Consider the following 25,672-nt stretch of genomic DNA (forward strand, 5'->3'; position numbering starts at 1 on the left):
TATTTAACGCTTGTTCGTCCCACATTAGAGTACGCGAGCGTCGTGTGGAATCCGTTTAAAAAAATCTGGTAAATAGCATTGAAAAACTTCAAAGAGCGGCAAGATTCTCCTTGTCAAAATATCGTTCAACCGACTCCGTAACGGAAATTCTCAGGAAGCTCAACCTACCTCCACTTTCAGAACGCAGAAAGATAGCTAGACTAAAATTTCTTTATCTGATTCGCCATAACTGGTTTAACCTTAATAGCGGCAGCACTGCTATCTTGTTTCGTTTGTTTCGTTTGCAACCCCCCTGTAACGGCTTTCGGCCAACAGTATTCATAAATAAATAAAGAATAAAAAAGAGAACGGATTGCGAGGGCCGAACGAAATGTGTTTAAAGTAGCCGCAGCAGTGTATGCATATTTTGCTGTCAAATACGCGAGAAGATGCACAGCTGTCCCCCACTTTTTAGGCTAAACGCCATCCCAGGCAGTGAAGGGTAAATACATCTGCAGAACTTGATTGCGTTCTGTTGCACATTGCTTCGCTAAGAGCAATTTAGCCTCCGGATGACGCTGTGGTAGGCGGTGAACTGAGAGAGGTGTACAGTCGTTTCCGTTCAAAAACTGAAGCAGAGCACATACATCTGCAGGTGTCAGAAACGATTGAGCGGCACAGCGTTCGAAAGCTTTAAAGCGATTATTATAGCGCAAAATGAAAGAGATTCGCACAATAGATCCCGGCGCCGAACGCCGGTCAGGGTCCGAAACACCAGTGAATTAGCGCATGGGGCGGCTGCGGCGTGCACACATGAAGTGCAGACAGAATGCGTAAATACCTACGTAAAAACGCCAATTATTCGCTGCGTACCAGCTGTCGATGTCGAGAAGTGCCGGGTGTGATACGGCATAGAGTCGGCTGCATTTCCAGAAGAGCGCGAAACCGGATGCACTTGACAGGTGAGTGCACGCGCCCACATGTGTGCACTTTTGGAAAGCGCCACTGTGTCGTTTACGTGAGTGTCTATAAATCCTGTTGCAGAAACATTCGAGCAGGAGTTTCGACCATGGCTGCTGTTCGGCGCCTTGCATCCACCTTGGCGGCGTTCCTCGTATTGGCTTCGACTTCGACCTGCTGCACCGCCGAAGATGAACTGGCTCTACAGGCCCGGATGACTCCCGTAAGCAGGCGTTGACTGAACTACCTAATTCGCCAATTTCGGCGGGAATTTATTAAACCGAAAAGCTTTTCATTGCCATAGCAGTTATATAGACACTCCAGGCGCATTCCTGCCATTGACGTTGCGGTGACGTTCCATATAAACTGCAATGGCGATGACGTTGTCGCCGCGCACCGTGCGCTGAATGTGCGTGTGCGAGGGTGAGCCGACAATGAGGGCTCAATCGCGCGCGCGCAAGGGACAACAGCGGGAAGGAAGCGCGCCGTCTTCCGGCGCGCGCAAGGTAGCGGGGCGAAAGGGGGAGCGACGTTCAATTCTGGCGTCGGCTGATTATGGCGCGCCTTCATGAGCCTTGTTTTGAAAGCGCTCTGCGATGGCGACGGAGTTCGCCGAAGGCTGATAGCTTCGTGTGTGCTGTGTTCTCCCCGGTTAGATCGTGTTGAAACGAAACGCAGCACGAAGGTCAATTCGCTTGCTGCTGATGCCGCGCGTTCTCACTCCAGCGTTCTGACAGCGACTGTGCGTGGTCATCGAGTGAGGTGCGTTCAAGTTTGCTTATTCACGCGTAAAACTATGCTTGTCAATTTAGTTAGCCAACGTTTACAAGTTTATACGGCTGATAAAGCTACTCTTTTCGTATAGCTGTCTACTAATTTGTTATCGCTATCGATGCTTCGCCTTTCGGGCAAAACTGCGACTTAGGAGCAGAACGGGTTCTTTCGTATCTGACCGAATGTGCGCGCTCTGGAATTCCCGTTTGCGGGTGACGGGCTGGCCGCGCAGTTTTATGAGAGGCTTCCAGGAGGTTTCATTCGCTCGCGGGAGCCTCTAAGGTTGGCGCGTGTCCATCAGATGGCTTGTCGCCGGGGAACAAAGACAATAGCATTGCTTCTCGCGTCCGGTATGCGACGATGCCAGTGCCCACGTCGCGTCATAAGTAGAGATAGGTGTTTTGCGTTTTTACATTTTGTTTCGTTAACAACAAAAGCATAATCAGACATCTTGCACGTGCCCCCTATCACCACCTTGCAACACTATACCTTCAGACAGGCACCAATCATCATTCTCTAAAACTACCATCAAGTACAACGACAAACTTCCCTCGGGCTGCATCTAAACCGTCGATACCCCCTTGGTGTCTTATCAGTCCCACAGTCCATCTCAGTGTACCAGGAATCGGGAAAAAGTCTGAACTGTCGTCGCCTGTACTGAAACAACTGTCTCTGCTTCTTCTACACGAGAGGTATGCGGACAGTGAACACATTTATACTGATGGTTCCACAAACATCCAGTGTTCGTCCGGTGCTGTGGTTGTCCCTGCAAAAGCTATTACCATCAGCTTTAGGACTAACCACCCTACAACATCGACATCTGCTGAACTAGCTGCTCTTCGCGCTGCACTTTGTTTCGTCAATCGGGGGCCACCTCGACAATGGTCAATCTTCAGCGACTCAAAGGCAGCCCTACAATCTGTACTATCAGCTCTGCGTCGCGGGCCAATCGAACAGCTCGTATTCGATATTAGATGCCTACTCCATACATCACAGGCGAAAGGACACCACGTGACGTTTCAGTGGCTGCCAAGTCACTGCGGCGTCACTGGAAACGAAGACGCCGATAATGCCGCTCGGGCAGCTCTTGAAGACGCACAAGAAGAGGCCATACCGCTTTCGCGATTCGACGCAGCTAGCAGACTTCGAGTGATTGCACAGGAGATCACGCTCTCTCTATGGTGCACACCAAACAGCCAGACCAACCAGAGCAACCGTCAATACCACCTGCCCTCTTTGATGCATCTCTATATGCCAACTGCACTCCGTCGAAGAGAGGCGACTCTGCTTTATCGCTTATGGCTAGGGGTGGTTCTCACGAAATCGTACTCATTTCGCATTGGAATGGCCGACAACGCTCTCTGCAATGCCTGTCTTTGCGAGGAGACGCTGGAACACATTCTGTGCGACTGTCCTGAATATAATGTTCAGCGACAGACCCTGGCATCCGTTCTAGCGCACCTTGACGCTAGACCATAGTGCCTCGACACGATTTTCACATGCCGCCGACAGAAGACATCGCAGGTGAAGGCGACGAAGGGACTACTTCGGTTTTTGAGAGACGGGATTGGACAAACGGCTGTGACAGTGATATCACGTACCATGCCAGATTGATGGACTCTAACGGACGATGTGTGTGTGCTGTGCTATGTGCTCTCTCTCTCTTCCCCTTCCCCATCTTTCGTCGCCCCCATCCCTCTCCCATGTGTAGGGTAGCAAACCGGTTAAGCTAAACTGGTTAACCTCCCTGCCTTTCCTTCTCCCCTTTTGCCTTCCTTCCTTCCTAACCATGTCTTGCATTTATCTCAATTTCTGAATTATTAAGGCTTTCTTCGCGATAATACTGACGCCTTAGAGATTCTCGAGCATTGATATATCACTTTAGTTTGAGCTAATATTTGCCTTTAGTGCCCCTTTAAAAGAAAATGTTTACCTATAGCAACTCTATGGAGTAGAGTTTTGATAAGGCCGTCAGTTTTCTTACAAAGTTTGTTGAAAATTGTGATATTCATAATAGTCGCAGTTTCACCCGAAAAGCGAAACACCGATTGCGATAGCAAATTATAAGGCAGCTATACGAAGTAAGGATAGTAGTGTTATCGGCCGTATGAAATCGAAAACATTCGCTTACTATCTAAATTAGAAAGCACGGTGTCACACGCACACAGGCGAACATGGACACATCTCACTTGACGACCGTGGAAACTCGTTGTCAAAACGATGGAGTGAGGAAGCGCGGCAGCAGCGGCGAGCAAATTGACCTTCATGCTGCCTCTTGCTTCAACGCGAACTAAGCGGCAAAAACACATCGCACGTATACACGAAGATATCAGCACTCGAGGCACGCCGCACGTTTCGCGGATCGCTTTCAAGATAGGGCCCGCGCGTTACCTGCGCTCGGCTGCGCCATACGCAGCCGCCGCCGGCGTAGAACGCAACCTCCCCCTCCGCCGGTGCCTTGCGTGCGATGGAAGACGGCGCGCTTGCTCCTCGCCTTCCTCCTTTACTAACACTAGATGGAACCACCGTCCTCCGCCCAGCCTCGCACGGTATCACTCGAACCCACAGCATAGGGCGCGCGGCCACGATGTCATCGCATTTGTAGATCAGACTGAACATCACGGTGACGCCGACGCCGACGCCGGCAACGACGGCGGAATAGCGCCTGGAGTGTCCATGTAATTGCTCTACCAATAAAGCAAACTAAAGCAAAACAACTCCGTTACTAAGAAATCAATTTGCACATCGCAATTTTCTCTACTGCACCTGTAGAGACATCTAAGGTGAACCGTACTGGTGTGTTAAACACGGCTCTGAAACATCCCACTAGTTGTAGCGCAGGAGCTTTGCGAAACGCTCGTAAACATTGTGACACTTTAACGTAAGTTGCAAACTCACATTACATTCGTACTCTTCCGTTGATCTAACATGCACAGTTTACACGGCTACTCTGTCAATTTTAGATGGAGAGTTACGGATTTGCAAACGTTATCCTTCAATCTCAACGATTTTCGACATTTTCCATATATCGGGGGGCCATAAATCAGAACTTTACTTCCTACAGTCAATAAAGATCGTGTTTCTCTCCTAATAGCCAAATTACATGCAAGTGCGGCAAGTGGTCCTGTAAATATAGCCTTTCCGCGTTTCGCATACACTTGAATAGATAATCGGAGTTGGCCCCAGACTAAACCTTTCTTTTAAGAGTTCCTTCATTACGAGTTGGCTGGCTTCGCGGGCTTAATTACTTGTTAACTGGCCTGGCCTCCCGGCAAGCTGGCCACATTGCACAACTCGGAATGGCTTGACGTTGGGCTAGTCGGTTCAAAGTACTGACAAATTCTTACGCTGCAAGTATTCACAAATACACTAAAAAAGTCACAAACCACCGAAATGTCGTCAAGTCGCCATACGGAACATTTATTACTGTGTGAGTTTGATTATCTGCGTGTAAGTCCTGCCACAGCAATCATTTTCCAAGTTTACCTTTGTGAGCACAAACAGGTGCATACATCCAGGTATCGTATTATACATATTTTAAAACGAAGCGTTTTTAGCTATTTCGGCCATTTTCATGGTTGGTAGTCTATGCTCGATGGTCGGCATTTGGACTCGGCAATAAAAGCGATTGTTCGTTCGATTTCTCATTCTCTCTGTCCCTCTCTCTCTCTCTCTCTCTCTCTCTCTCTATGCAGCTCTTCGCCATCTCGTTCAATCTCTCACTCGTTCGTTGATTCCTGCTGTTGCTTACAATGACAGTCGTCGTAGATGGTTGCTGCACGATTTCCTCTCCCCCAATCCTCATCGCAGTGCGAGCTGATCAGATACTTCGGCTATCCCTGCGAAATCAGCTACGTCACCACGGACGACGGTTACGTTCTGGAAGTGGACAGGGTGCCGCGTGGACGACAGGGCAACGCAGCGGCTGCGGAGGAGCAGAACGGGACCCGTCGCCACCCCGTGCTGTTTGTGCCGGTGTTCGCTAGTGCCTCGGACATATGGTTCTTTAACTTCCCTTCGCAGACCCCAGGCAAGTGCTCGATCTCTTCAGGCGCCCTTTGTAGAATTGTATAGGTCATGATAGGCATCGAAAGGAACAGGACTTAATTATGAAACAGTGATGTTTAAAACGTGCTGCACGCAATTTGACACTTTTGATTGACCCGTTGCTGCAAATTTGAAAAACTTGTGCAAAGTTCTTTAAAATACGTTTAATGGAAGGTTTCATACACTAGACGCCTGGGAGTTTGCTTCTTTTTTTGGACATAGCGGGTTAACTTCTTTTAGTGCTTCCTACTGTGTTTTACAACAGGTTCGTATTCTTCAACTGGCTGCCCAAGTGCCTTATTTGACTTTGTCGTATCCGAGGTTTGGTAGAAACTTGACCACGCTCATTGCGAAATTGACTATATATATATATAGGACTAAGTTCTCAATAAAGCAGAAAAAACTGGCAGCACAAACGGTATAATAAGCGCTGAACCGACATACTGTCAGTTCATCGCAGCAGGCGAAGAAAAATGATGTTGTCTAAAGCGTTTCGGTAGAACACTGCATGAGGAGGTCGAGTCAAACGCTAAACTTTCCTAAAGCATTCAATGTTTCGCCTTCGGGCGAAAATGCCAATTAAACAATTGTTACTTGATTAATGGACAATGTAATGAAAATTTGCAGGCTTCCTGTTCGCCGACGCTGGCTTCGACGTATGGTCGATGAACTCTAGGGAGACGGAACGGTACTCTAACCACACTACCCTGTCCAAGAACGACCCTGAATACTGGAAGTTCAGGCAAGGCGCGGTGTGTTTGTACGATCCATAATAGGAACGAGGCTAGCATAATTACTGTGGTGTTAGACTACGATGCGGATTGACCTAATCGCAGCAAATCCAACTACGAGGCAGTTCACTCTGACAAAAGATAGCCCTGTACCCAAGGGACAAGAGAAAATGACGACATGAGGATAGAACGAAAAACAGGTTCGTGGAAATAAACTTTGATATATCGGGTGGTTCTCAGAAGACTAAAAGCTATTTTTAAGAATCGCCTGTGGCCAATAGCACTAATCTAGTCCTTGAACTGGTCCATTCGAAGAGGCGGACTTTACCTGCACGCTAAATCGAAGAGCATACTCGTATAATTAGCAAGAAAATTCACTAATTAGCTTTTTACCTAATAAGCTTATTGCACACATTCGAATTTAGAAATTGCAGCCGGTGAGATAGCAATGCATATAGCCTTGAAAAAAATTCCGTGGACGACACCATTTTAAGAGGAATGCACCATCAAACTTGCGGTCAAATGCACTCACTAACTCCGCCTGATAGCTCTACGCTCGCGTCGTCATTATTTATCATCACTTGTGTATTACGCAATTCTTCATCAGCATGGAATACCAACTCGCCACACATTTCTTTTTTACTTCCGAGGCCGTTCACGCTGCGATAATGCGGATGACGATAGAGCTGCTATACTGAAGCAAATTTTCGTATTAAATTGAAATATCTTGCAAGTGTTTCTCGATCTTCATATTAGCCAATTGCCATCTTATCGCGTGCAAGGAGTGTGTGGTACAGTTCCTTAAACTTCTAAAACCCTTGTCAGTGCTCCTTTAACCCCAAGAATCCTAAACACCGTTCCTTATGAAGGAAGAGTGTACCTGTTCACTTTATTTCTGACCACGCAGGCTACAATCGTAAAAGAAAGCAATAAAATGTTGTTCGAGATAAAACGTAATTAGTAAATCGATCATTTATTTACAAATTAGCTCACTGATACATAAAATTCTTAAACATCACTCCAGCACATCGAGAACGCGACTGTTCAGGCATTGCCTTATGGTTACCGTGCTTGAATCAGAATTAGGACCCGGATACAAGCAGTGTCAATTGTTTTATTGAAGAAACATCATAAAAAGAGGCGGGGGGGGTATAGGAAGCCTGCAAGGGACAACTGCTCATGGGGCAATGTTACGTAGGTATGGGTATAGGCTGGTTACCTTGTCAATGGCGGCGTAACTGTGTCCACGTTATTCTCAAATTCCGACGCACAGTTTCGACGAGATCGGACGCTACGACGTTGCTGCCGGAGTCGATCACGTGCTCAACGCTACCGGTGCGGAGAGGCTGACGCTCGTCAGCTTGTCGCAGGGCGTCACCAGTATTCTGGTTTTCCTGTCCACGCGGCCGGAGTACAACGACAAGGTGACCACGTGCGAGCTGTGCGACAAATTGTAAAGAAATTATGCAGATCTCACGGGTATATGAAATCTTTATGTGAAGCGAATTTTTCGTAGGCGGGTAATCAAATCCCATACAAATATCCCACTTCTACACAGCGCTTTGCAACAGAGACCACGTGACTGCCCCGCAAGAGGTGAGGACCTTCACCACGTGACCAAAGCGACGGTTCCGGCTTCACGGTTCACGGTTCCGGGAACGGATAATTTTGCTATGATGCTGTCTTCAGAGCCGGCCAACTTTTCCATTGCATTATTCCCTATAGGATCAGGCCACTTCATTCCGGGAGAAAATCACGAGCAGAGGCGCCAAAGGCCGGGAAAGTAGACCTAGCAGGTGTATCAGTGGCCCATTATCATCGTAATCACTACGATGGCCCCTATTCTGAACGGCAGCTAGGGCTGGAGCGCAGCAGCTCTAGAACTGCGAGCTTGGCTTGTAGCACTGTGAGGAAGAGCAGGTTCTCACCCCTCAATAAATATCCATTCAGTCTTTCCCATCCATCGGTTACGCAACAAGAGGCTTGAACAGTTGAGAAAGCAGCGCCCGCTAAACAATATAGCGACAGATACACATGGTACACATGACGGGCGCCCGTCATGTATACTATGTGTTTGTGTCCCTGTGGCTTCTGAGCGCTGCTTTGCCAACCGTTCACCATGAAACAACTCGTCCAAGTCAAAGTCATGACGGGCGCCTGTCATGTGTACTATGGGTCTCTGCCCCTGTGCTTATGAGAGCTGCTTTCCCAACCGCACACCATCAAACAACTCGTACAAATCAAAGTTATGACGGGCGCCTGTCATGTGAACTATGGGTTTCTGTCCCTGTGGCTTCTGAGCGCTGCTTTCCCAACCGTACACCATGAAACAACTCATCCAAATCAAAGTCATGACGGGCGCCTGTCATGTGAACTATGGGTTTCTGTCCCTGTGCTTATGAGCGCTGCTTTCCCAACGGTACACCATGAAACAACTCGTTCAAATCAAACTCATGACGGGCGCCTGTCATGTGTACTATGGGTCTCTGTCGCTTTGGCTTCTGAGCGCTGCTTTCCCAACCGTTCACCATGAAACAACTCGTCCAAATCAAAGTCATGACGGGCGCCTGTCATGTGAACTATGGGTTTCTGTCCCTGTGGCTTCTGAGCGCTGCTTTCCCAACCGTTCACCATGAAACAACTCGTCCAAATCAAAGTCATGACGGGCGCCTGTCATGTGAACTATGGGTCTCTGTCCCTGTGCTTATGAGCGCTGCTTTCCCAACCGTACACCATGAAACAACTCGTCCAAATCAAAGTCATGACGGGCGCCTGTAATGTGTACTATGGGTCTCTGTTCCTGTGCTTATGAGCGCTGCTTTCACCACCGTTCGACCATGAAACAACTCGTCCTAATCAAAATTCTGCTTGAACATAACGCTGCGCTTTTACAAAGAAATTATCCGCGCGGCGGCGTATACTTGGTGTAGTGAGGCTATTCGCCTACCGCATGCTGTTTTGCTTCGTAATTCCATAGAGAGCAGACCCGGCCCCCGGCATGGTTGTAAGGATGGTGCAGATGAGACACAGCCGATTCGCTGCGTGAGTGTCGCCGTGTAGGTGAGCTATTCGGCGAGTCAGAAGCAGCGGTAAAGCAGCAGTAAAGCAGCAGTAAAGCAGCAGCAGCAGCCACTGGCAGCGAAGTCTGGGATGGTTCGCCGAATATCTTCGCATTAACAAGGCACCACCTAAAGAGTGCCGCGAATCTAAGCTTGTAAAAAACGTAACAGGCACTAGGTTCTCACGAAGTATCCCGTTATTCTACTCAACTAGAACTCCTGGCACCCCTATTCCTGAACTACAACTAATTCTACTACCACGGCTGGCAGCTGCTATTGATTCTATCACGGCTGCAATCGGTAATGAAGCTACTGAATAATGCTGCCTTTACTGAACATTCAGTAAAGAAGTGTCTAGCCAACGTTTCGACACGGGGACCCCACTTCGTGAGGGCGTAGATACGTGCTTATGTGACAACGCTGGCTCTAGATGCATCCTTTGTTTTCTACCACTGTTAACCAATAGTGCTAACTAGTGTTATAGCTACCGCTGCAATTTTAAAACGCCCATGATATTAAATTACTCGCATAAATCCATGCTACGGGTAACTGAGCGCGCTTATGGAGAAGGACGCGTCTTTCAAAAAATATACGTTCGGTTTTTTTGCGCTTACAGGTCGACCTGGTTGTCGCATACGGTCCTGTTGCTAACGTCTCCCACCTGGGGCCTCCACTGTCGCTTCTGATACCCTTCACACCTATACTTGCCGTGAGTGCTTTGAGGAGTGCAGTGCAGCCATCGCACGGCATGCATGTACCGGTTACCAGGAGTGATAATCAATGTCACCACATCACGGCATTTAGTTTGATAATAATTTAAATCTACTCTGGAATTGCTGTTCTTTCTGAATATTTTTTCAGATATAGCTTTAGCCGGCTACTCTCTGGATGTAAGTGATGTATGGCGTTATAGAGGTATATGAGCTTACGACGAAAGAAAGAAGAAAAGAAAGAAACGCTCCTCGCTAGAGTTCAGACCGGCATCCGGTTTTATGCCGATGAACTTTTATTCTGAATATGCTAACTGGCATCCGGTTTTATGCCGATGAACTTTTATTCTGAATATGCTAAACGATGAATTGGAGAATATATCGCAGCGCATATATTCACAAAGAATCACCTTCTAGCTCGACGTTTGCTGAAACCGCTACAACGTTGATACAAAAGTGCAGTTTATCAAAAACACGTTCGCGAAATCGAGTGCCGAAGAATCAACGTACCTTCTTCATGAGGATGCACTTTTGCTTTGGCCATGGCCAAACGGATTGAAGAACCCTAATCTGAGATTTCTTTCTCTTTTTTGTTTCGATGTGAGAATCTGTATACGCTGCTTCGATCCCGGAACATGGCTTATTAAGCCCTTTTGGGATAGGGAAACCCAAGGGCCGCATATAGCGAATAGCATTTCTAACACGCATTCGCCAAACGTGAACCTCTTGCGTCGGTTCGGGTACACTTGCATCCCTAACCCAACATTTCATATTCAGTGTAGGTGCCCCAAACTATCGCGTAAAGAAACGTGGCGGCACCCAACGAAGTAGGGAAACGTTCTTTGCAGTACGTCTCGGAAGGGCCCGTTTTGCGTAAATCATATGGCTTTCTCTAATTTCGCGTAAATTACAAAGATTGAGCGAGATCGGTTGTCGATGCAAGAGCTCAAGCCCTAAAATGTAAAGATTTGGGCTGGCGTACCCTTATCTGGATTGCCTTGGCTCGTGACTCCATGTGGTTTGCGTCTGTTTAGCTTTTACCTCCCCCCCCCCCCCTTGTCAATTATTCGATCTTAACAAAACAAAAAAAAACTGCGCGAGAAAGACGTAGACGAGCCAGAGAAAAACGATAAACACTAGCTAACACTAACAGTATCTCGTCTACGTCTCTTTCGTGCAGTTTTTTGTTAAGACGAAACCACACCAACTCGCCCAGTTCTCACTTTTAATGACCTAGGGCCTCAGATGTGCAACAAGAGTGCGTATTGTAATAATTTGTGATTTTCTTCGTCAAGCCTTATTTCCAGAATTTCATTTTGGTCCTGCAAGGTCAGTGCAAGCGCGCGATGTTAGCGCAAGTCGGGAATCGCATGTAAAAAAAAAAATAAAAGGCGACCGCACCATGGTACACACGGAACGGCGAAGCGGTCGCTGGATGGAGCATCTTCAGCTTTGGATTCCACTTCCGAAACTGCCAATTATTGTCTTACCTTATCGACCACTGCTAATTTCCTGCATTGGCTTGTTCCTTTCGAGTCAGTACGTCAGTCTACGTCACGGCAGAAGATACTTAATTTAAGGGCCACCGCGGCGCTGCGTGATAGTGGTCAGGAGGGTTAGTTAGGCGAGTCTGTTAAGCATATTGAGACAATTACTGCCTGCTTAAAGCCGTCTGAGCTTTGCAAGTTCAGGGTAAGCTTTAGCTCAGCAGCTTCCATCTACATACAAAGAAAAGAAAACATCGTTTGACGCTTGATTAGGCTGTTAGCCATCAGACCTAGTCATATGTCTCTGCATGTCACTTATGCAACTGCCCCTGTAGAGTTGTCGTCAAAGTGAAATACATTGACTACCACATCTGAATTTGGCGCAGACCTTCATCTACCCCTTCTCCAAGGCCGGCTTCCTGGGAGCGTCCGAGGGCCTCTCAGTTCTTCTCGCGAAATTGTGCGAGATTTTGAATGGCGAAGTGTGCTCATTGGCCATCACTATAACGCTCTTCAGCAGCCCTTATCAACTGAACGAGGTAAACGGAACCCATGTCATTAGACGAACACCATTGATATTGATTTTGAAACTTTTGGCGTTCGCTTTTGTTTCATTTTTCCAGATGCCTGTAGAAGCCTGTAACAATTATATTGTTAGGTCATTTATTACTATCATGTTTCTGTCGTACGCTAGTTCTCGAATTAACGAAGGACGGTAGGACAGCCATGTGCTACGCTGCTAACGAGATTGAAAAGTATTCACACTTACACTTCATTTCTCGGTTTCTTTTAAAAGCGTGCACAAATTATTCGACTACGCCAATCTTCTCGGTTAGAATTGCGCGGTACAATAGTAGTCAAATTAAAGCTTTCACTCTTTGGTAAAAGAAGAATCTTTTGCACTAATATATATTTTATATGTCACAATGTGTTACATATATGTGTCCTGTGAAGCCTATGATGTGCATTGATTCAAAGAGTGTTGTATTGTATCTAATCGTGAATAGAGCGATGGTATAGCCAACTGTAGCAGTATAATAAGATTGCGCTAGCCGCAAAAGCGGGAACGGGATGGGTAGGGGGTTGCATTCTAGTTCTAATACTGTACGAACGGATATGCTTGAGCGCTCAGCAGCAGCTTGTCTCATTGAAAGGATAAACCTGTGACATGCCGCATGCCATAGCACGTGCGTACATGAGTAGGGGGCTCTGTGCCCCATCGCCATGTCGCCCTTCTTAAGGATCACCGGGATTAACATGACGGGGAGGGAGCAGGCACATGTTATATAGGACAAGAACACAGTTATTCCCTCGTAGGAAACCGTAAAATGTTAACTCTTCGTCCTCATCATCGTCAGCTTGTTTTATAGTGGGAATCAGGGCAGTCCGCTGACCAAATCATCATCCTAGTGAACTCCTATTACTCCCGTCCTGCGTCAGCCATATCTCTGCTACGTCTTCACGTTCCCCAAACTCAATACTCCATCTATATTCCCCTTCGGCCTCCAACTAGGCTTCCCTTCCCTTTCTAATGGCACACGTTGTTTTGCTGTAATAAACCATTCACTTGCTGCGCATTTTCACGAGTCGCCCAATTTTATTTAATATCAGCAATAACATCGGCTAATCGCTTCTGCTCTCTCTTCCATACAGCCGTCTTCATGCCTTTTGACATCTGTCATGATGATTGCTAAGGGTAATTCACACGGCATATGTGTAGCAGGCATAATCATCGGGTTTTCTAGGCGGAGGAACTCGCCAGAATGAAGAATTAAAGGAATCAACCGCGTTTCAAGTTCAGGTCTGCCTTGCGCACGGTACCGCCGACGTACACGAAGGGGCGCACATGAATTGCGGGTATGCGAGCACTGTGGCAAATAAACTGCCTTCTTGCGCCCTCTGACGAAGGCAGGGGAAAAATATCGAGACAGGTTATTGCTGATGCACATTCTACCGTCCTCATGTACCTGTCGATGAGCAATACCAGGCACTTGCTTCGGGTGTACTTCGAGCAACTTGCACTAGGGCAAGCCGTAGATAGGCCCACTGGAGAAGTGCGTGTATGTACTACGTCATCTAGCATGCCCTTGACAAATAACGGCTGTGCCTCTGTAATTCGCGTCTTTTGCCGACATATTTCTACCTTCTTCCTGATGTCTTGCGTGATTAAATATATGACAGGCTAGTGACTTCAGACAAGTTAACGCAAACATTTGAAAACACTAAGTATAACTTGCAATCGCAGGTAAAACGTCAGATGAGCCCGTATCTGGGAGGCACATGTGACATACAAAGGGCTTCCGCCAACAAATTTCATGAACAATTTTGCCGTAACTCTACGCTTAACTTGTTATCTCAAGTGAAAGTAGGATAAAGTGTATTTTTCCCCATCCATTATACGATGCAAGGGTCCACGACATTTCAGTCGTGAGTCGTGGTTCTTCTCGTGATCGCTGTTATTGTTGTGATCACTGGCACCATCGTCGTTACTCCAATCGTTGTCTTAGCATCACCATTCTCTCTTTTCGGTGGCACTTTAGAGGAAGCTTCATCATGTGCCCTGCTGTGACTTCTGTATTCACGAAGATGTGCAACGTAGAAATGCCCCCACAGATCACTGTCGCTCCGATTTCCATTAAATTTCTTGCATTTGCGTAATAGAAATGAGTTCCGACTCTTAAAGGCGCAGTATTTATTTAATTAACTGCGAATTCTTTGATTAAATGTGAAAATTAAAACACGAAGTATGCCCAAAATTTTCAATTCTGTAACTCTCCTCCAAGAACTGCTGTCACAATTCTGTAAACTTAGACCATCTAAAGAAGAGACAAGGCTACAATTTACTGATAACCGTTGTTTCCAATATAAAACATAAGCGGAATGCCTTACTCACCTCATTATTTAAGATTACAACGAGAAAGAGGGAAAGCAATGGGTTTAACCTGAAAAAAATGTGTTAACGTAAGAACTAAGGACGTGCGAATATTCGCAATTTCGAATGCGCCTTGAATAATCTCTGCCATTCTATTTGTATTCAGTTCAAGAATTCACTTTTGGAAGTTTATGAATATTCGTTTAGTTCGAATAGATGAGGGACAAAAGCACACTTTTCTCGAATCTCAAGGGTGATAGAACAATAGATGCGAGGACCCGTTGAGAATTACTCAGCTGCGAAATCACAGCGGTTCTTGCGCAAACAAACCAGGTGTCGAGCGAAAGCCAAGGGGAGTTAACTAATGCTAAATAATTTGCACTCAGTCCATAATAGCTTGATTTTAGGGCAGCCTATATACGAATTTGTTCCGATTTGTTATTTGGCCAGTCTCATACTGTTTTCAACCTTTTAAAACATGGGATGCTGTAGCACACACTTCTTTTCCTCATTGAACACAACAATGTGCATGCATCCGGTAATAGGCTGCTGCCTAGTTTCATTACCTCCACTGTGATGGTGCCCCAGATGACCTCAACCGGTTGTTTATCATCTACAAACTCGTCGGCCGCCAGGACGTCTTATCTTCAACGGGAAGACATGCATGTGTCAGTGTATATAAGCACGATTTCCTTTTTCCCCCTTATTTTTTTACCAACTAGACTCCATGGAAATTTCATACATGCTCATGCTTTAGAAGTGACAAAATATTCGATAGGTCATTCAATTTTCGAGGATCATGTTTTTTAAGTATTTGTATTCAATTCGATTCATAAGTTTCGCTGTTAGTATTGCCAAAGGGAAAACGTTTCATTGGGGATATTCGTCTATTTACGTTTGATTAAGGTAATATACCATGTACTCGAATTTAATATGAATTAATCTGTCATTTGTCCAGACCCGACTGCCCATGTACATAGGCCACTATCCCATCGGAACAACTATACAAAACTTCATGCATTACTATCAGGTAAGCCGCTTTGCAGTAGACCATAGCGGGAGCAAGCTTTACATGGAAAAGTTTGTTTTAGAGCCTCAATAGAATATCTTGCTCTTACCCCTGCTTTTTCAATCAAATATCGAAAAAGTTATGTTCAGTGTCCTGCAAGAGCTCATAGTGTGTTATTTGTCTCGAATAGCTATTCTTAAGTTGTTGAAATTACCCTGTAATAGAATATTTTGGTTTGTTTCACAAACGTAGTTTCGCTTTATCGGTTGGACAGTATGTTGCCGGATGTATGCACGATAGCTTCGTGGTAATTTCAAGGATGGCCCCAGTTTCGAGATATTCATCCCCAAAGCGTAGGTTTGCCATCAAAGTATTTTTTTTGTGTGTGCGTCAATACATAAACGGTGTTTTGTGCATCCTTACAGCATGTTCGACGGCGCTTCGCTTGCAATTGGTTCCATCCTCAGAATCTGTTCGAAGTGGATATGCATAGCAAACTCACCCGCTAGTATATTCGCAAACTGCAACACGTGGCGTAATTAGTGGAAAGCTTTGATTATTAAAAAATTGTAGAAAAAGAAAGTTGAAAAAAGAAAGAAAGCAATGTTCATAATGCTTATTTTAAGAAAAGAAACACATGGCACATCGCCACAGCTGCTTTTGTTGCGGACTTCGCTGTGCGACCATGTTCAGCCGCAATAATTAGAGCAGCGCACATGCTAGCTATACAAAACAGCTGGTGTCATATCATGTCCATGGAATTATTTAGAACACAGATGAAAAGGTCGCGCGGCTGTGCGTCACTCCAGCGCCACGCGCATTCAAGTCGCAAAACAGCGCGCCAGACTTCATCGACTGACAATATAGTTTTTCACATTTTGTACATTTTCAGTGGTGTCATTGCACACACAAAGCGAACAAACTCCTGCCAGAGCCTCTATAGTGCCATTTTGGTATTTACGCGACTCAGATAACGACATAAAAGCCCGTTTAAAGCGGATATGCTTGCGCTTATCATAGCTTTGTAACACATGTTCAAGTTTTCGTTATTCTAAAGGCATTCATTTTGATTACTGGTGGTAGCTGGTGCAGTTTCGATTTTTCAGATGGTATTAGTAGGATAACTCACAATTTTCAGCTACAAGATTATTACTGTTTGATTATTTGACATTTTAGTTCTTTCACTTTAGGGCCCATTCTGCAACTACGGAATCGAAGTCGGTTGATTTTGAAGTCATATTGTTCTGGCAAATATTTCGAACCCAGCAAAAATCAATTTCATAGGCCGATCTTAAGACACATATATCGAAACCGGCGTTAATCTCCTGATTTGCTTAAATGGACATCACTTAACTCTTGTGCGGGGCTTGAGTTCTCCATTTACAACGTGGATTCCCAAGCACTGAACTGAAAGGCTAATTGGTGGGCATTTGCTAATGATCTATCTGAAAGATTTATGCGATATTTCACGTAATTGTTGCCCGCCTTTTTACAGTAACCCACCCACCAGAGAAAGCGGAATTTAGCTATCTGCCACGGGCATTTTTCAGGAAGCAAAGAGGGAGTTCTTCACTACGCTAACACCGGTACCTTTCCTCCACTTCGTTCCTTGACCGTTAGCGTTTTGTGCTCAAGACTAATGCACACCAACCTTACCCAGGTTTTGGTTTATTTTGCGAATGCTACAACTAAAACGTGCGACCTTAAAAGTTGCAAAAAGCATACGTCTGTGACATCGGCTGATGTGTGATCAAGCAAGGAGATGCCAATATATTTGCCGCGTACAACTAACCAATAAGAAACTAAGAAGTTTTGAAAGTGAAGATATAGAATATCGGGCACGCGAATGGAGCATGAAGCATATCCGGTTGGTATACCACTGGACTTCACTTGCTGCATTTACAGGTGTACAAGGCCAAAGACTTCGTCATGTACGATCATGGCGCCAAGGAGAACCGCGAGCGGTACAATCAGGTAAACGAGCAATGTTTTCTCTTGGTGCTTGAGAAAAGGGAGACGCGTTGCCATGGGTTCTTGCGCTAAACTGCGTTAAACGGACACCAGCTATTGTTAGTTTTCCTGAGCACAGAGAAAATCGACAGTACGAGCGCTCGTACTATCGATTTTCGTGCGTTTTCTCTGTGCCATTGTTTGTCCCTGCAGCGATACGGAAATTAAGCCGTACTAACTAGTTCAATGCGACGTACTCGTAAGCCAAATGTATGGTTTTCTTCACCGCGCATTGTACGCGGCCCAATGTTGATGATTTGCAGGTTCCTCTGGCGCAAGGGACAAGGTTGACCAACGAGCATCATGACGGGTCAATGTTACTGGGAACACCAGATCGGTATTTCTGGACTGATTACAGGCGCAGTTTTGACAAGACCACACAAATATTTCTTTACTTATATGCGCCTACCTGCGTGACGCGTCAGCTTTTTTTCCTACGAAGTTGACGATGAGTTCAGATTATGTAAGCCTGAATGCGAATAAGATGCTCCCTTTAGAAGGATATGCGGTACTGCATCTTGATACTTCTTAGAAATAATGTTGCTATCGTGTCTGGTACCGTTGTATTGGACTATGCCCTCTTAAATGTTATATATGCGAGAGCTAGACATCAATTCTCATATTACAGGCATGTAATAATTCTATGGACGATACTCAACGTTGGTTGGATAAGGACGATCACTAAATCAAGCTTGAATGGGCAGACTGCGTTGAGGCGTGCAACCATGACATATGATGTCGAAGCAGTAGGAGTGTACTTCTTGATATTACGCATCAGCACGCAATCATACCTGTTTCTTGCGTTTGTCTAGCTGAGCGGGAGCTAAGCCTAAAAATACCGGAACATCAATGCCTATAAATAAAACTAAACCTTAATCGGTGGAACATTTTATTCGTATGGTATTTAAAAGAACGCTGGAAAATCGAGGCCATAGATTCTTTCTAGCCCCACGCAGTGCGTATAGGTAGATGCAGCTCTGTCTGGACGTTGTTTTTATGTATGCCATGACACAGTCGCCATTGTTTCGCTTTGTGGCCTGCCTTCACTTCATCTCCACAGTTGTATGCCGTACGAAAGGTTGAATCTATGCACGGGATGAAGTATGCTTGCTGTTCACACACAGCGGAAAAATTCCAAGCGGCATTCTTGTGAATTGAATGTCCCGTCGATTACTGCACTTTCGGCTTCATTACAGTAGACGTATACTCCGCAAAAATAGACTGAACAACAAAGTTTTATTTTACGTTTTTACATATACGGCACTTCGTTATATCAGTGTTCGTTAAATCAAGAAGCGTTGCATGTTGGTTAGTTTCAGTGGCACGCCATAATACTTACGGGCACACACACACACACACACACACACACACACACACACACACACACACACACGGCGCCAACTTCCGATTGACAGAGTACATCATTGTTGGAACTTAGCGCCATGTGTGCCTGTGTCACCTTTGTGCCCTGCGTAGAGGGCGCTACATGTCTAAGCACTATACTTTCCGAGCTGCGACGAACGCAGACCACTCGACAGGGCCCTCCGAGGTGTGTGAATGAGAATACAGAATGACCAGGTTCAACGACATCACCAACCATTACAAGATGCAAGATGCATTTATCCACCACCCCATCCACAATTCAATAGATCGCAAGCTGTGCAGTGGCGAAAACTACAAACCAAACCATGGAAGAGTCCGCTGCTAATGCACGCTATTTATCCAGAGAGATACACAACCGATAGATGCAAAGTGCGTGGCACCAGAGCCACGTTAGAACACGTGCTATGGGAATGCCACGGACTAATACGCGATAACGAGAGCGAGACCTCCACCGACAGCCTCCGCGCGCGATGGCAGGTCGCGCTGCTCAGCTCGAACCTAGAAGACCAACTCTGGGCAGTCCAGCTGGACAAGGAAGCCGGAGGGAGACAACTCTTGGCCATGACCTCGACGGGTGCCCCAGCACACTAGTTCGCCGGACGCGAATTGTTCTGATGCGAAATAAAGTTTTTCTCACTCACTCACGTACGCGACGTTCACAAGTAGTTATACATGAAGTAGTTATTCCGTAGAAAGTGCCACGGGATCAAGAACAACTGCACTGTGAAATGACCGCATTACTTGCGTACAACTCCTGCAGCGTCGTAATAGGGCACATTTTTATCGACTGTAAGCACGAAATCGCCTTAAACCATACACTATAGTGCACTTGTTGATGTCGGCATGCTTTATTTTGCACACACATGCGCAGGCGAACCCGCCGGCCTATCCGCTGGAACGCATCACAACTCCATGGGCGTTGTTCTCGTCAGAGGGTGATCAGGTCGCCGACTCGCGTAACGTCGAAGAACTGGTCGCCAGACTCGGATCAAGGGTTATCCTGCATCGGGTGGTTCCACAGAAAACCTTTGGTCACGTAGATTTTTCAATCGGATACAGAAGCACCGACTTCTTGCACAATGTCGCCATCGACCTTGTAAAGCAGCAGACCGGTCTGAGCGAATGAGGGAGCCTGGTTCCAGGTACAAGAACAAGGACTGCCGCTCACGAGAAACGCTGTTTTGTTGGCATCCCAAAGGAAATGTTTTTAACGGAGTCCTTAACGCAAAAAAAGAGCTTGTATATGAAATTGCAGTACTTCCGGGCATTTAAGTATATTGCCGTTTGACTTTGGATAGGATGTAACTTTAAATGCTGTTAAATAAATTTGAGGACGAGCGCCCTTCATGTCCTGCCGTGTTTTCTGTGTTCTTCCACGATGTTCCTTTTTCCTCTGAGGCGCTGGAAATGCCTCACATATGCGGAGTACGTTTTCCTTTCCATTTTTTTTATTGCGAGCTCATGACGCATTCAAGCTAACACATTTCTCTCGCATTTACCGTTAAATCGCAGATCATGTTCTTATTCGGCCGGCGACAGTTCGATTGGAGATTACAGAATTAAAACTGCCATAAAAAAGGTTACATGCAGTATATATATATATATATATATATATATATATATATATATATATATATATATATATATATATATATATATATATATATAACGAAAGCAAAGCCCCTGCTATTTCACTTTTAACATCCCATCGAACAGTGGGGCGCGCACATTGTGGGAGCAGTAAATGATCGCATCACGCAGCTTTATACCACTTCCTTCCTCACACCGTTTAACTTTACTTTTTGTGATATTGACACAGCTACGGCACGTGCTTCGGCAGCAACTGGCTTAGTAACCTTTCACGCGGCATAAACTTACGCCGAATGTAGGACGCTGTAGTGGAATGAAGTTATGCAAAGTTTAGGACAACATGAAGCGACATATATGGTTTTGATAACACGCTTTTGTTTTGCAGCGTAAGCAGAAGGCGCCGCGTCCTTATTCAACGCCGCGAGTTGCCTGTTTATTTGCTCGATGAAACTTGGGAACCAGCTGCACTCATCCTAGCTTTGGAGCAATTCTAACTGCGCATGCCGCCAATAGTTTGCCTCCCGACTCAGTGTGCGCGACTAAATGCGTTAGTGTTAGACGAACCACTTGAAACGGAATTAACACTAACGAAAATTACTTTGCCCGAACCATCGCTAAATTTCGGAAATCTGTTGGAAGAAACGTGGCTTGGCCGGATTAGTGGTTATTCACTTGTCACCCTTCACCGGGGTTCCAGACGACCTACGGGCGACCGGTCCCTGCTGTGCCCGCGGGCCGTACCTCGAGCACTGCCTACGGCGAGCACGAACAAGCGCCAGTCATCGGACTCGCACCACCTCATCTCCTGGATCGAGAGAGGTGCAGCCCGACTCGCAAACGGAACTCTCAGTTGCTTTTATCGCGAAAGACACTGACCATGGTAACTTAACAGCTCTTGGCCACGTTACATCAGCTGCACAATATGCGTATTTACCTTCTGAAAGAACGACAGACGTTTCTGCCTATATACTGTGGGTCGCTGTGGCATACTGCAATAGGAGTCGAAGCGCGGAGTTACTATGAAGGTCGAAAACAGTCATGTGTCTTACCTGCAGCAGTGGATCAATGCCGCGTCCACGTGCTTGCAACTTTCAGAGACGCCCATTCCGCACGAACACTTGCCTTCTTCAACATCCGGCTCGCTTGAAAGGTTCTTTATATTTAAAAAGAAAACATGGTTCTGCTTGCCGAGTAAGCCGCGCTTTCGCACGCACAGCGCAGCTACTTTGGCGGTTTTATCGGTGAAATTCTTGCGACAGATGAAAGCAAGGTGACCGGCTGCAAGGTACATTTCGGTTTCCAGGTAGCACCTCGATTCGATGCCACAATCCATCGAGAAATTTGAGCACGGCACCGAGCGATAGTGCCACGGTGGCCTTTATAACGTAACCACCTTTATTTGGAGTATTGCCAGCACAAGTAAACAATTCTGGAGTTGCCAATCAACGTTGCGGGTGCGAGGGAAAGCATGCTAGGGTAAGCTGATAGCAACGGTGGGTTGATGAGAATTACCGTTTCCCCGCGCGCTCAGTGTCGAAGGTAACGCGATCGAGTGCGCGCCAGGAGATGCACGTGAGCGTCTCCTACTATAGCCTGGTATATATATATTGGTGAAGGCCGGTCCACCAGCCGAAAACGCTTAGTAAATAAATTGTCTTCCAAAAAGTTCGTCGTGTCTTTCTTGCGTATGTTACGTCGGGTCCTGCGTGCTGAACTTTGAAGAAACCCCCTAGTCACGTGGTAGTGACGGTGAAGGAGGAGCAAAACTGTGATTAACGAAACTAGCGTTTTATTGGGCGAACTTGTGGCCCTCGAAAGCAGGCTACACTCAAACAACGATAGCGGCGAACACACTCGGCGATCGTTGAAAATCAAGGTCAAGCGCGTCGGCTGTCAGTTGTCGAATGTTCCAGAGTAATCATTGGGACCCGCGTGTCTTCTAAAAAGTTCTACACTATTCGCGTCGCGTACACATGTAATCAGATTACACAAGGTTCGGTGACAGACAGTGGAAGGAACCATCGATAACATTCCAGAAACTTCTGATACATGCAGGCGCGTCCTGCGCTGTACGATGGCGGTGACAAGCGGCCACCCGGAAAAGGTAAACACATGGGTAAACAAGTACACGCGTCAATATATATATATATATATATATATATATATATATATATATATGTGTGTGTGTGTGTGTGTGTGTGTGTGTGTGTGTGTGTGTGTGTGTGTGTGTGTGTGCGTGTGCGTGCGTGCGTGCGTGCGTGCGTGCGTGCGTGCGTGCGTGCGTGCGTGCGTCTATCACCGCACGAAAGGAAGGAAAAAGGAACAAACAAATCAAACCAGCAAGACCAACTGACACCGGCGGCTAACGCGACAAAAACATTTCTTTCTCCGATATAAGGAGACTGGTGGGCAGCTAACTCAATTCCTATTCTCAATATCTGAAGCTTCCACTATTTCTCTGGTGAGCTGGTAAAGGTGGCTGCGCTGATGAGCGCATACGTGGCTCAAGCGCCAAATATTAGAGGTAATCAGCGGCGGGCGCAAACGCCGGCCGAGCCCAGATGGCTGGTTGCTTCACGTGCGCTGTGTTCCCGCGCGCCTACTCTTTGAAGTGGCCTGCTGTCGTTCCCTTCACACTGCCGGCGCTCTTCATCACGGCACAGCAGTAACAGCGTGTGTTCTTGGTCATCGAATGAGAATTGGTAATGTTTGCCTGTGCGCTCGTGACACCATGCTTGTTAAATATAAGCGCATGTTTGCTACAACTTACACGGCCGATAAAACTACGAACCTTCGAGTAGTTGTCTAAAACTTTGTTATCGCTATCACAACTAGTTTTCAGGCGAAACTGCAACTTTTTTTTAGTGGACGCGCTATTATTAACTGCCTATACGTGACATTACGAGTTTTCTATACACTGATTTTTTTTTTGACGGGCTGCGTCACAGCCGTGATTACCTGAACTGTGCTCAGTTTCCGGCAACTGCAGCGTGTGTAACCGTGATGTTTACCGAGAAACGCTCGCGGCGAGCGCTATGCACGAAGGCAGTCTTTCTGGTAGAAACGCGGCCCCTTGCATGGGCCGCGAAGGCGAGCGCCATCTGCAAGTGTTTCAAGGATACGGGTGCGCTGCTCCGTCGAGTCCGAGATATTCACGCGCCGGCGCGCGCAAATAGCGGACGCCGTGGCCGGTATATGAAAGGTAGAAACGCTGGAAAAGGGTTTGGATGAGTTTTCACGTAACACAACTGTTTTCTTATATATTCAAACTACAATCCGACGCTATCACGTCTATAGGTTGTGCACAAGTCGCACTAAGATTTCTCTATGTATTTTAGCCTGGGAAATACAATCAGTTTAGTAACTTCCTTACACCACTTGGAGGGCCTGAGTATGGGTGGTTAGAAAATCTTTCCTGATCCGACGTCAGACTCCGGATTTTCTGCGACATGGGGCCCTTAACGTTATTGCGTTAAAGATATGAGCTTCCCTTTCATGTTTGTTCCCACGTCATGCAGTCGCACGCACAGAATGAAACTACGAGGGCGAATATGAAAGCCTTCACACTTTTTTTTTTGCCAAATTACGGCTGTAAGTGCGAAGTGAACATATCCATTCCCAGCGGTGGACGTTTCTTGGACCGGCCCGGCCTTACCTGCTCACAGCTCCCCGGCACGGTGCTGCGGGCAGTTGAAGATCGGTGTTGTGCTTCACATCTACAGCATATGAGCAACACGAGTATGATCATTTTCTAAGGAGCAAGGGACGAACGCTCATCGAAACCCACAGAACAGAGCAGCCCATGTATAAGGAAAGGTGTTTTGCTTTGAGAAGTCCGCTGAAGAAGTTCCTGGCAAGACAGCTATTCGCATGCAACGAAGTCGGGACAGCAGTACGACGGTGGTTCCACAGTTAGACAGACGAATTCTACTACAGGGGCATCTCAAATTTAGTGCTGCGATGGGACAATTGTCTGAACCAGTTTGGGGGCTATGTGAAAAAATAGTGTAAGGTACGTTGGATAGTATGTGTATTTGTAACTACATGTATTTACTTTATTTTGGCTAATAAAATATAGGGGCAAAGGCATTCTTATTCGCCCTCGTATGACATTTTCCAGCATGTTCCAGCGCCACAATCATACTCTTTCATTGTCTCGCATCTGCCGCAGTGCTCGTAATTATAGCACTGACTAATACCGCTAATTAGGTGTTCTCGTGAAGTGCGCCACTCAGCAAAAACATGAGAAAAAGATATGTGGATCCCACGCTATGTGAGAATCGGTGTAAGTGAAGCTTTCTGTGCTGTTTGCTTTGATGGATCATAATTAGCGGTGATGTTGACAGTGAATGTTTAATTTCTTCAGCGTTCAGTCCAATAAGAGAATTGTCAGTTGATGTTAAATGCTACTTTGGCCGCACAACTGCTGTCTGTGCATAGAACACACAGGGAAAGACGTGTTTGCTTGAGGCACTGTTAGGCACCCTTGTTCATAATCTCTGAAAGGGTTAAGCATTATAATTGCCTCACATGGCACATCGCGTTGCGGCAAAAGTGTTAAACTTTAATTGAATTATGAGGCTGTAGTCCCTAAACTACCATCGCATTTTGAGGCACACCGTGGTGGCGGACTCCAGATAAATCTTGACACACTGTTCTTTAACATGCACCTAAATCTAGTGCATTATTTTGTATTTCACTCCCGTCAAAATGTGTCCATAGTCGGCATAAAACCCATTACCTTGAGCAATGCTGTAGCCGCAAAGCTACCGCGGCAGGCACAGAAGTGTTGATTTGGCGTGTGCAGAGTCTTGTCTGGACCCTATGGTGCTTCAATATGGCTTTGCGTCTGCACACCCTATGTCAATTGTGCGCTTGACAAATTCGCATGATGTCCATTTTTTAGAAATAGCAGAAATGCACCGTACCATACCTTCAGGTTACCTGCAACCACAGTCGTGTCTATAGTACTAGCGTTTCCCTGCCTTCTCACGTCATCTTTTATGTGGCTTGCAAGACAGCCACAGCAGCAGCAGCAGTGGAAAGGTCAAAGAAAGAGGG

General features: G+C 46.2%; 1 protein-coding gene across 1 annotated transcript; it reads left to right on the forward strand.

The window, feature by feature from the left end:
• The first annotated feature begins 1,048 nt into the window (after positions 1–1,048).
• On the forward strand, positions 1,049–20,147 carry LOC126543691 (lipase member M-like). The gene is made up of 8 exons (XM_072284740.1): positions 1,049–1,162; positions 5,524–5,743; positions 6,388–6,502; positions 7,765–7,915; positions 10,167–10,259; positions 12,134–12,286; positions 17,534–17,602; positions 19,893–20,147. Exons 1-8 carry the CDS (start codon positions 1,049–1,051, stop codon positions 20,145–20,147), a joined length of 1,170 nt encoding a protein of 389 aa, XP_072140841.1.
• The last annotated feature ends 5,525 nt before the right edge of the window (positions 20,148–25,672 follow it).

The sequence above is a fragment of the Dermacentor andersoni genome, chromosome 10 (assembly GCF_023375885.2).
Source record: "Dermacentor andersoni chromosome 10, qqDerAnde1_hic_scaffold, whole genome shotgun sequence".
Classification (NCBI taxonomy): domain Eukaryota; kingdom Metazoa; phylum Arthropoda; class Arachnida; order Ixodida; family Ixodidae; genus Dermacentor; species Dermacentor andersoni.

Bases quoted from the DNA above. Each gene is read 5' to 3' on its own strand.
- LOC126543691 (XM_072284740.1), top strand. From the start codon at position 1,049: ATGGCTGCTGTTCGGCGCCTTGCATCCACCTTGGCGGCGTTCCTCGTA. The intron at 10,260-12,133 runs GTGAGTGCTTTG...AATTTGGCGCAG, and splicing joins CCTTCACACCTATACTTGCC to ACCTTCATCTACCCCTTCTC. The intron at 12,287-17,533 runs GTAAACGGAACC...CTGCATTTACAG, and splicing joins GCCCTTATCAACTGAACGAG to GTGTACAAGGCCAAAGACTT.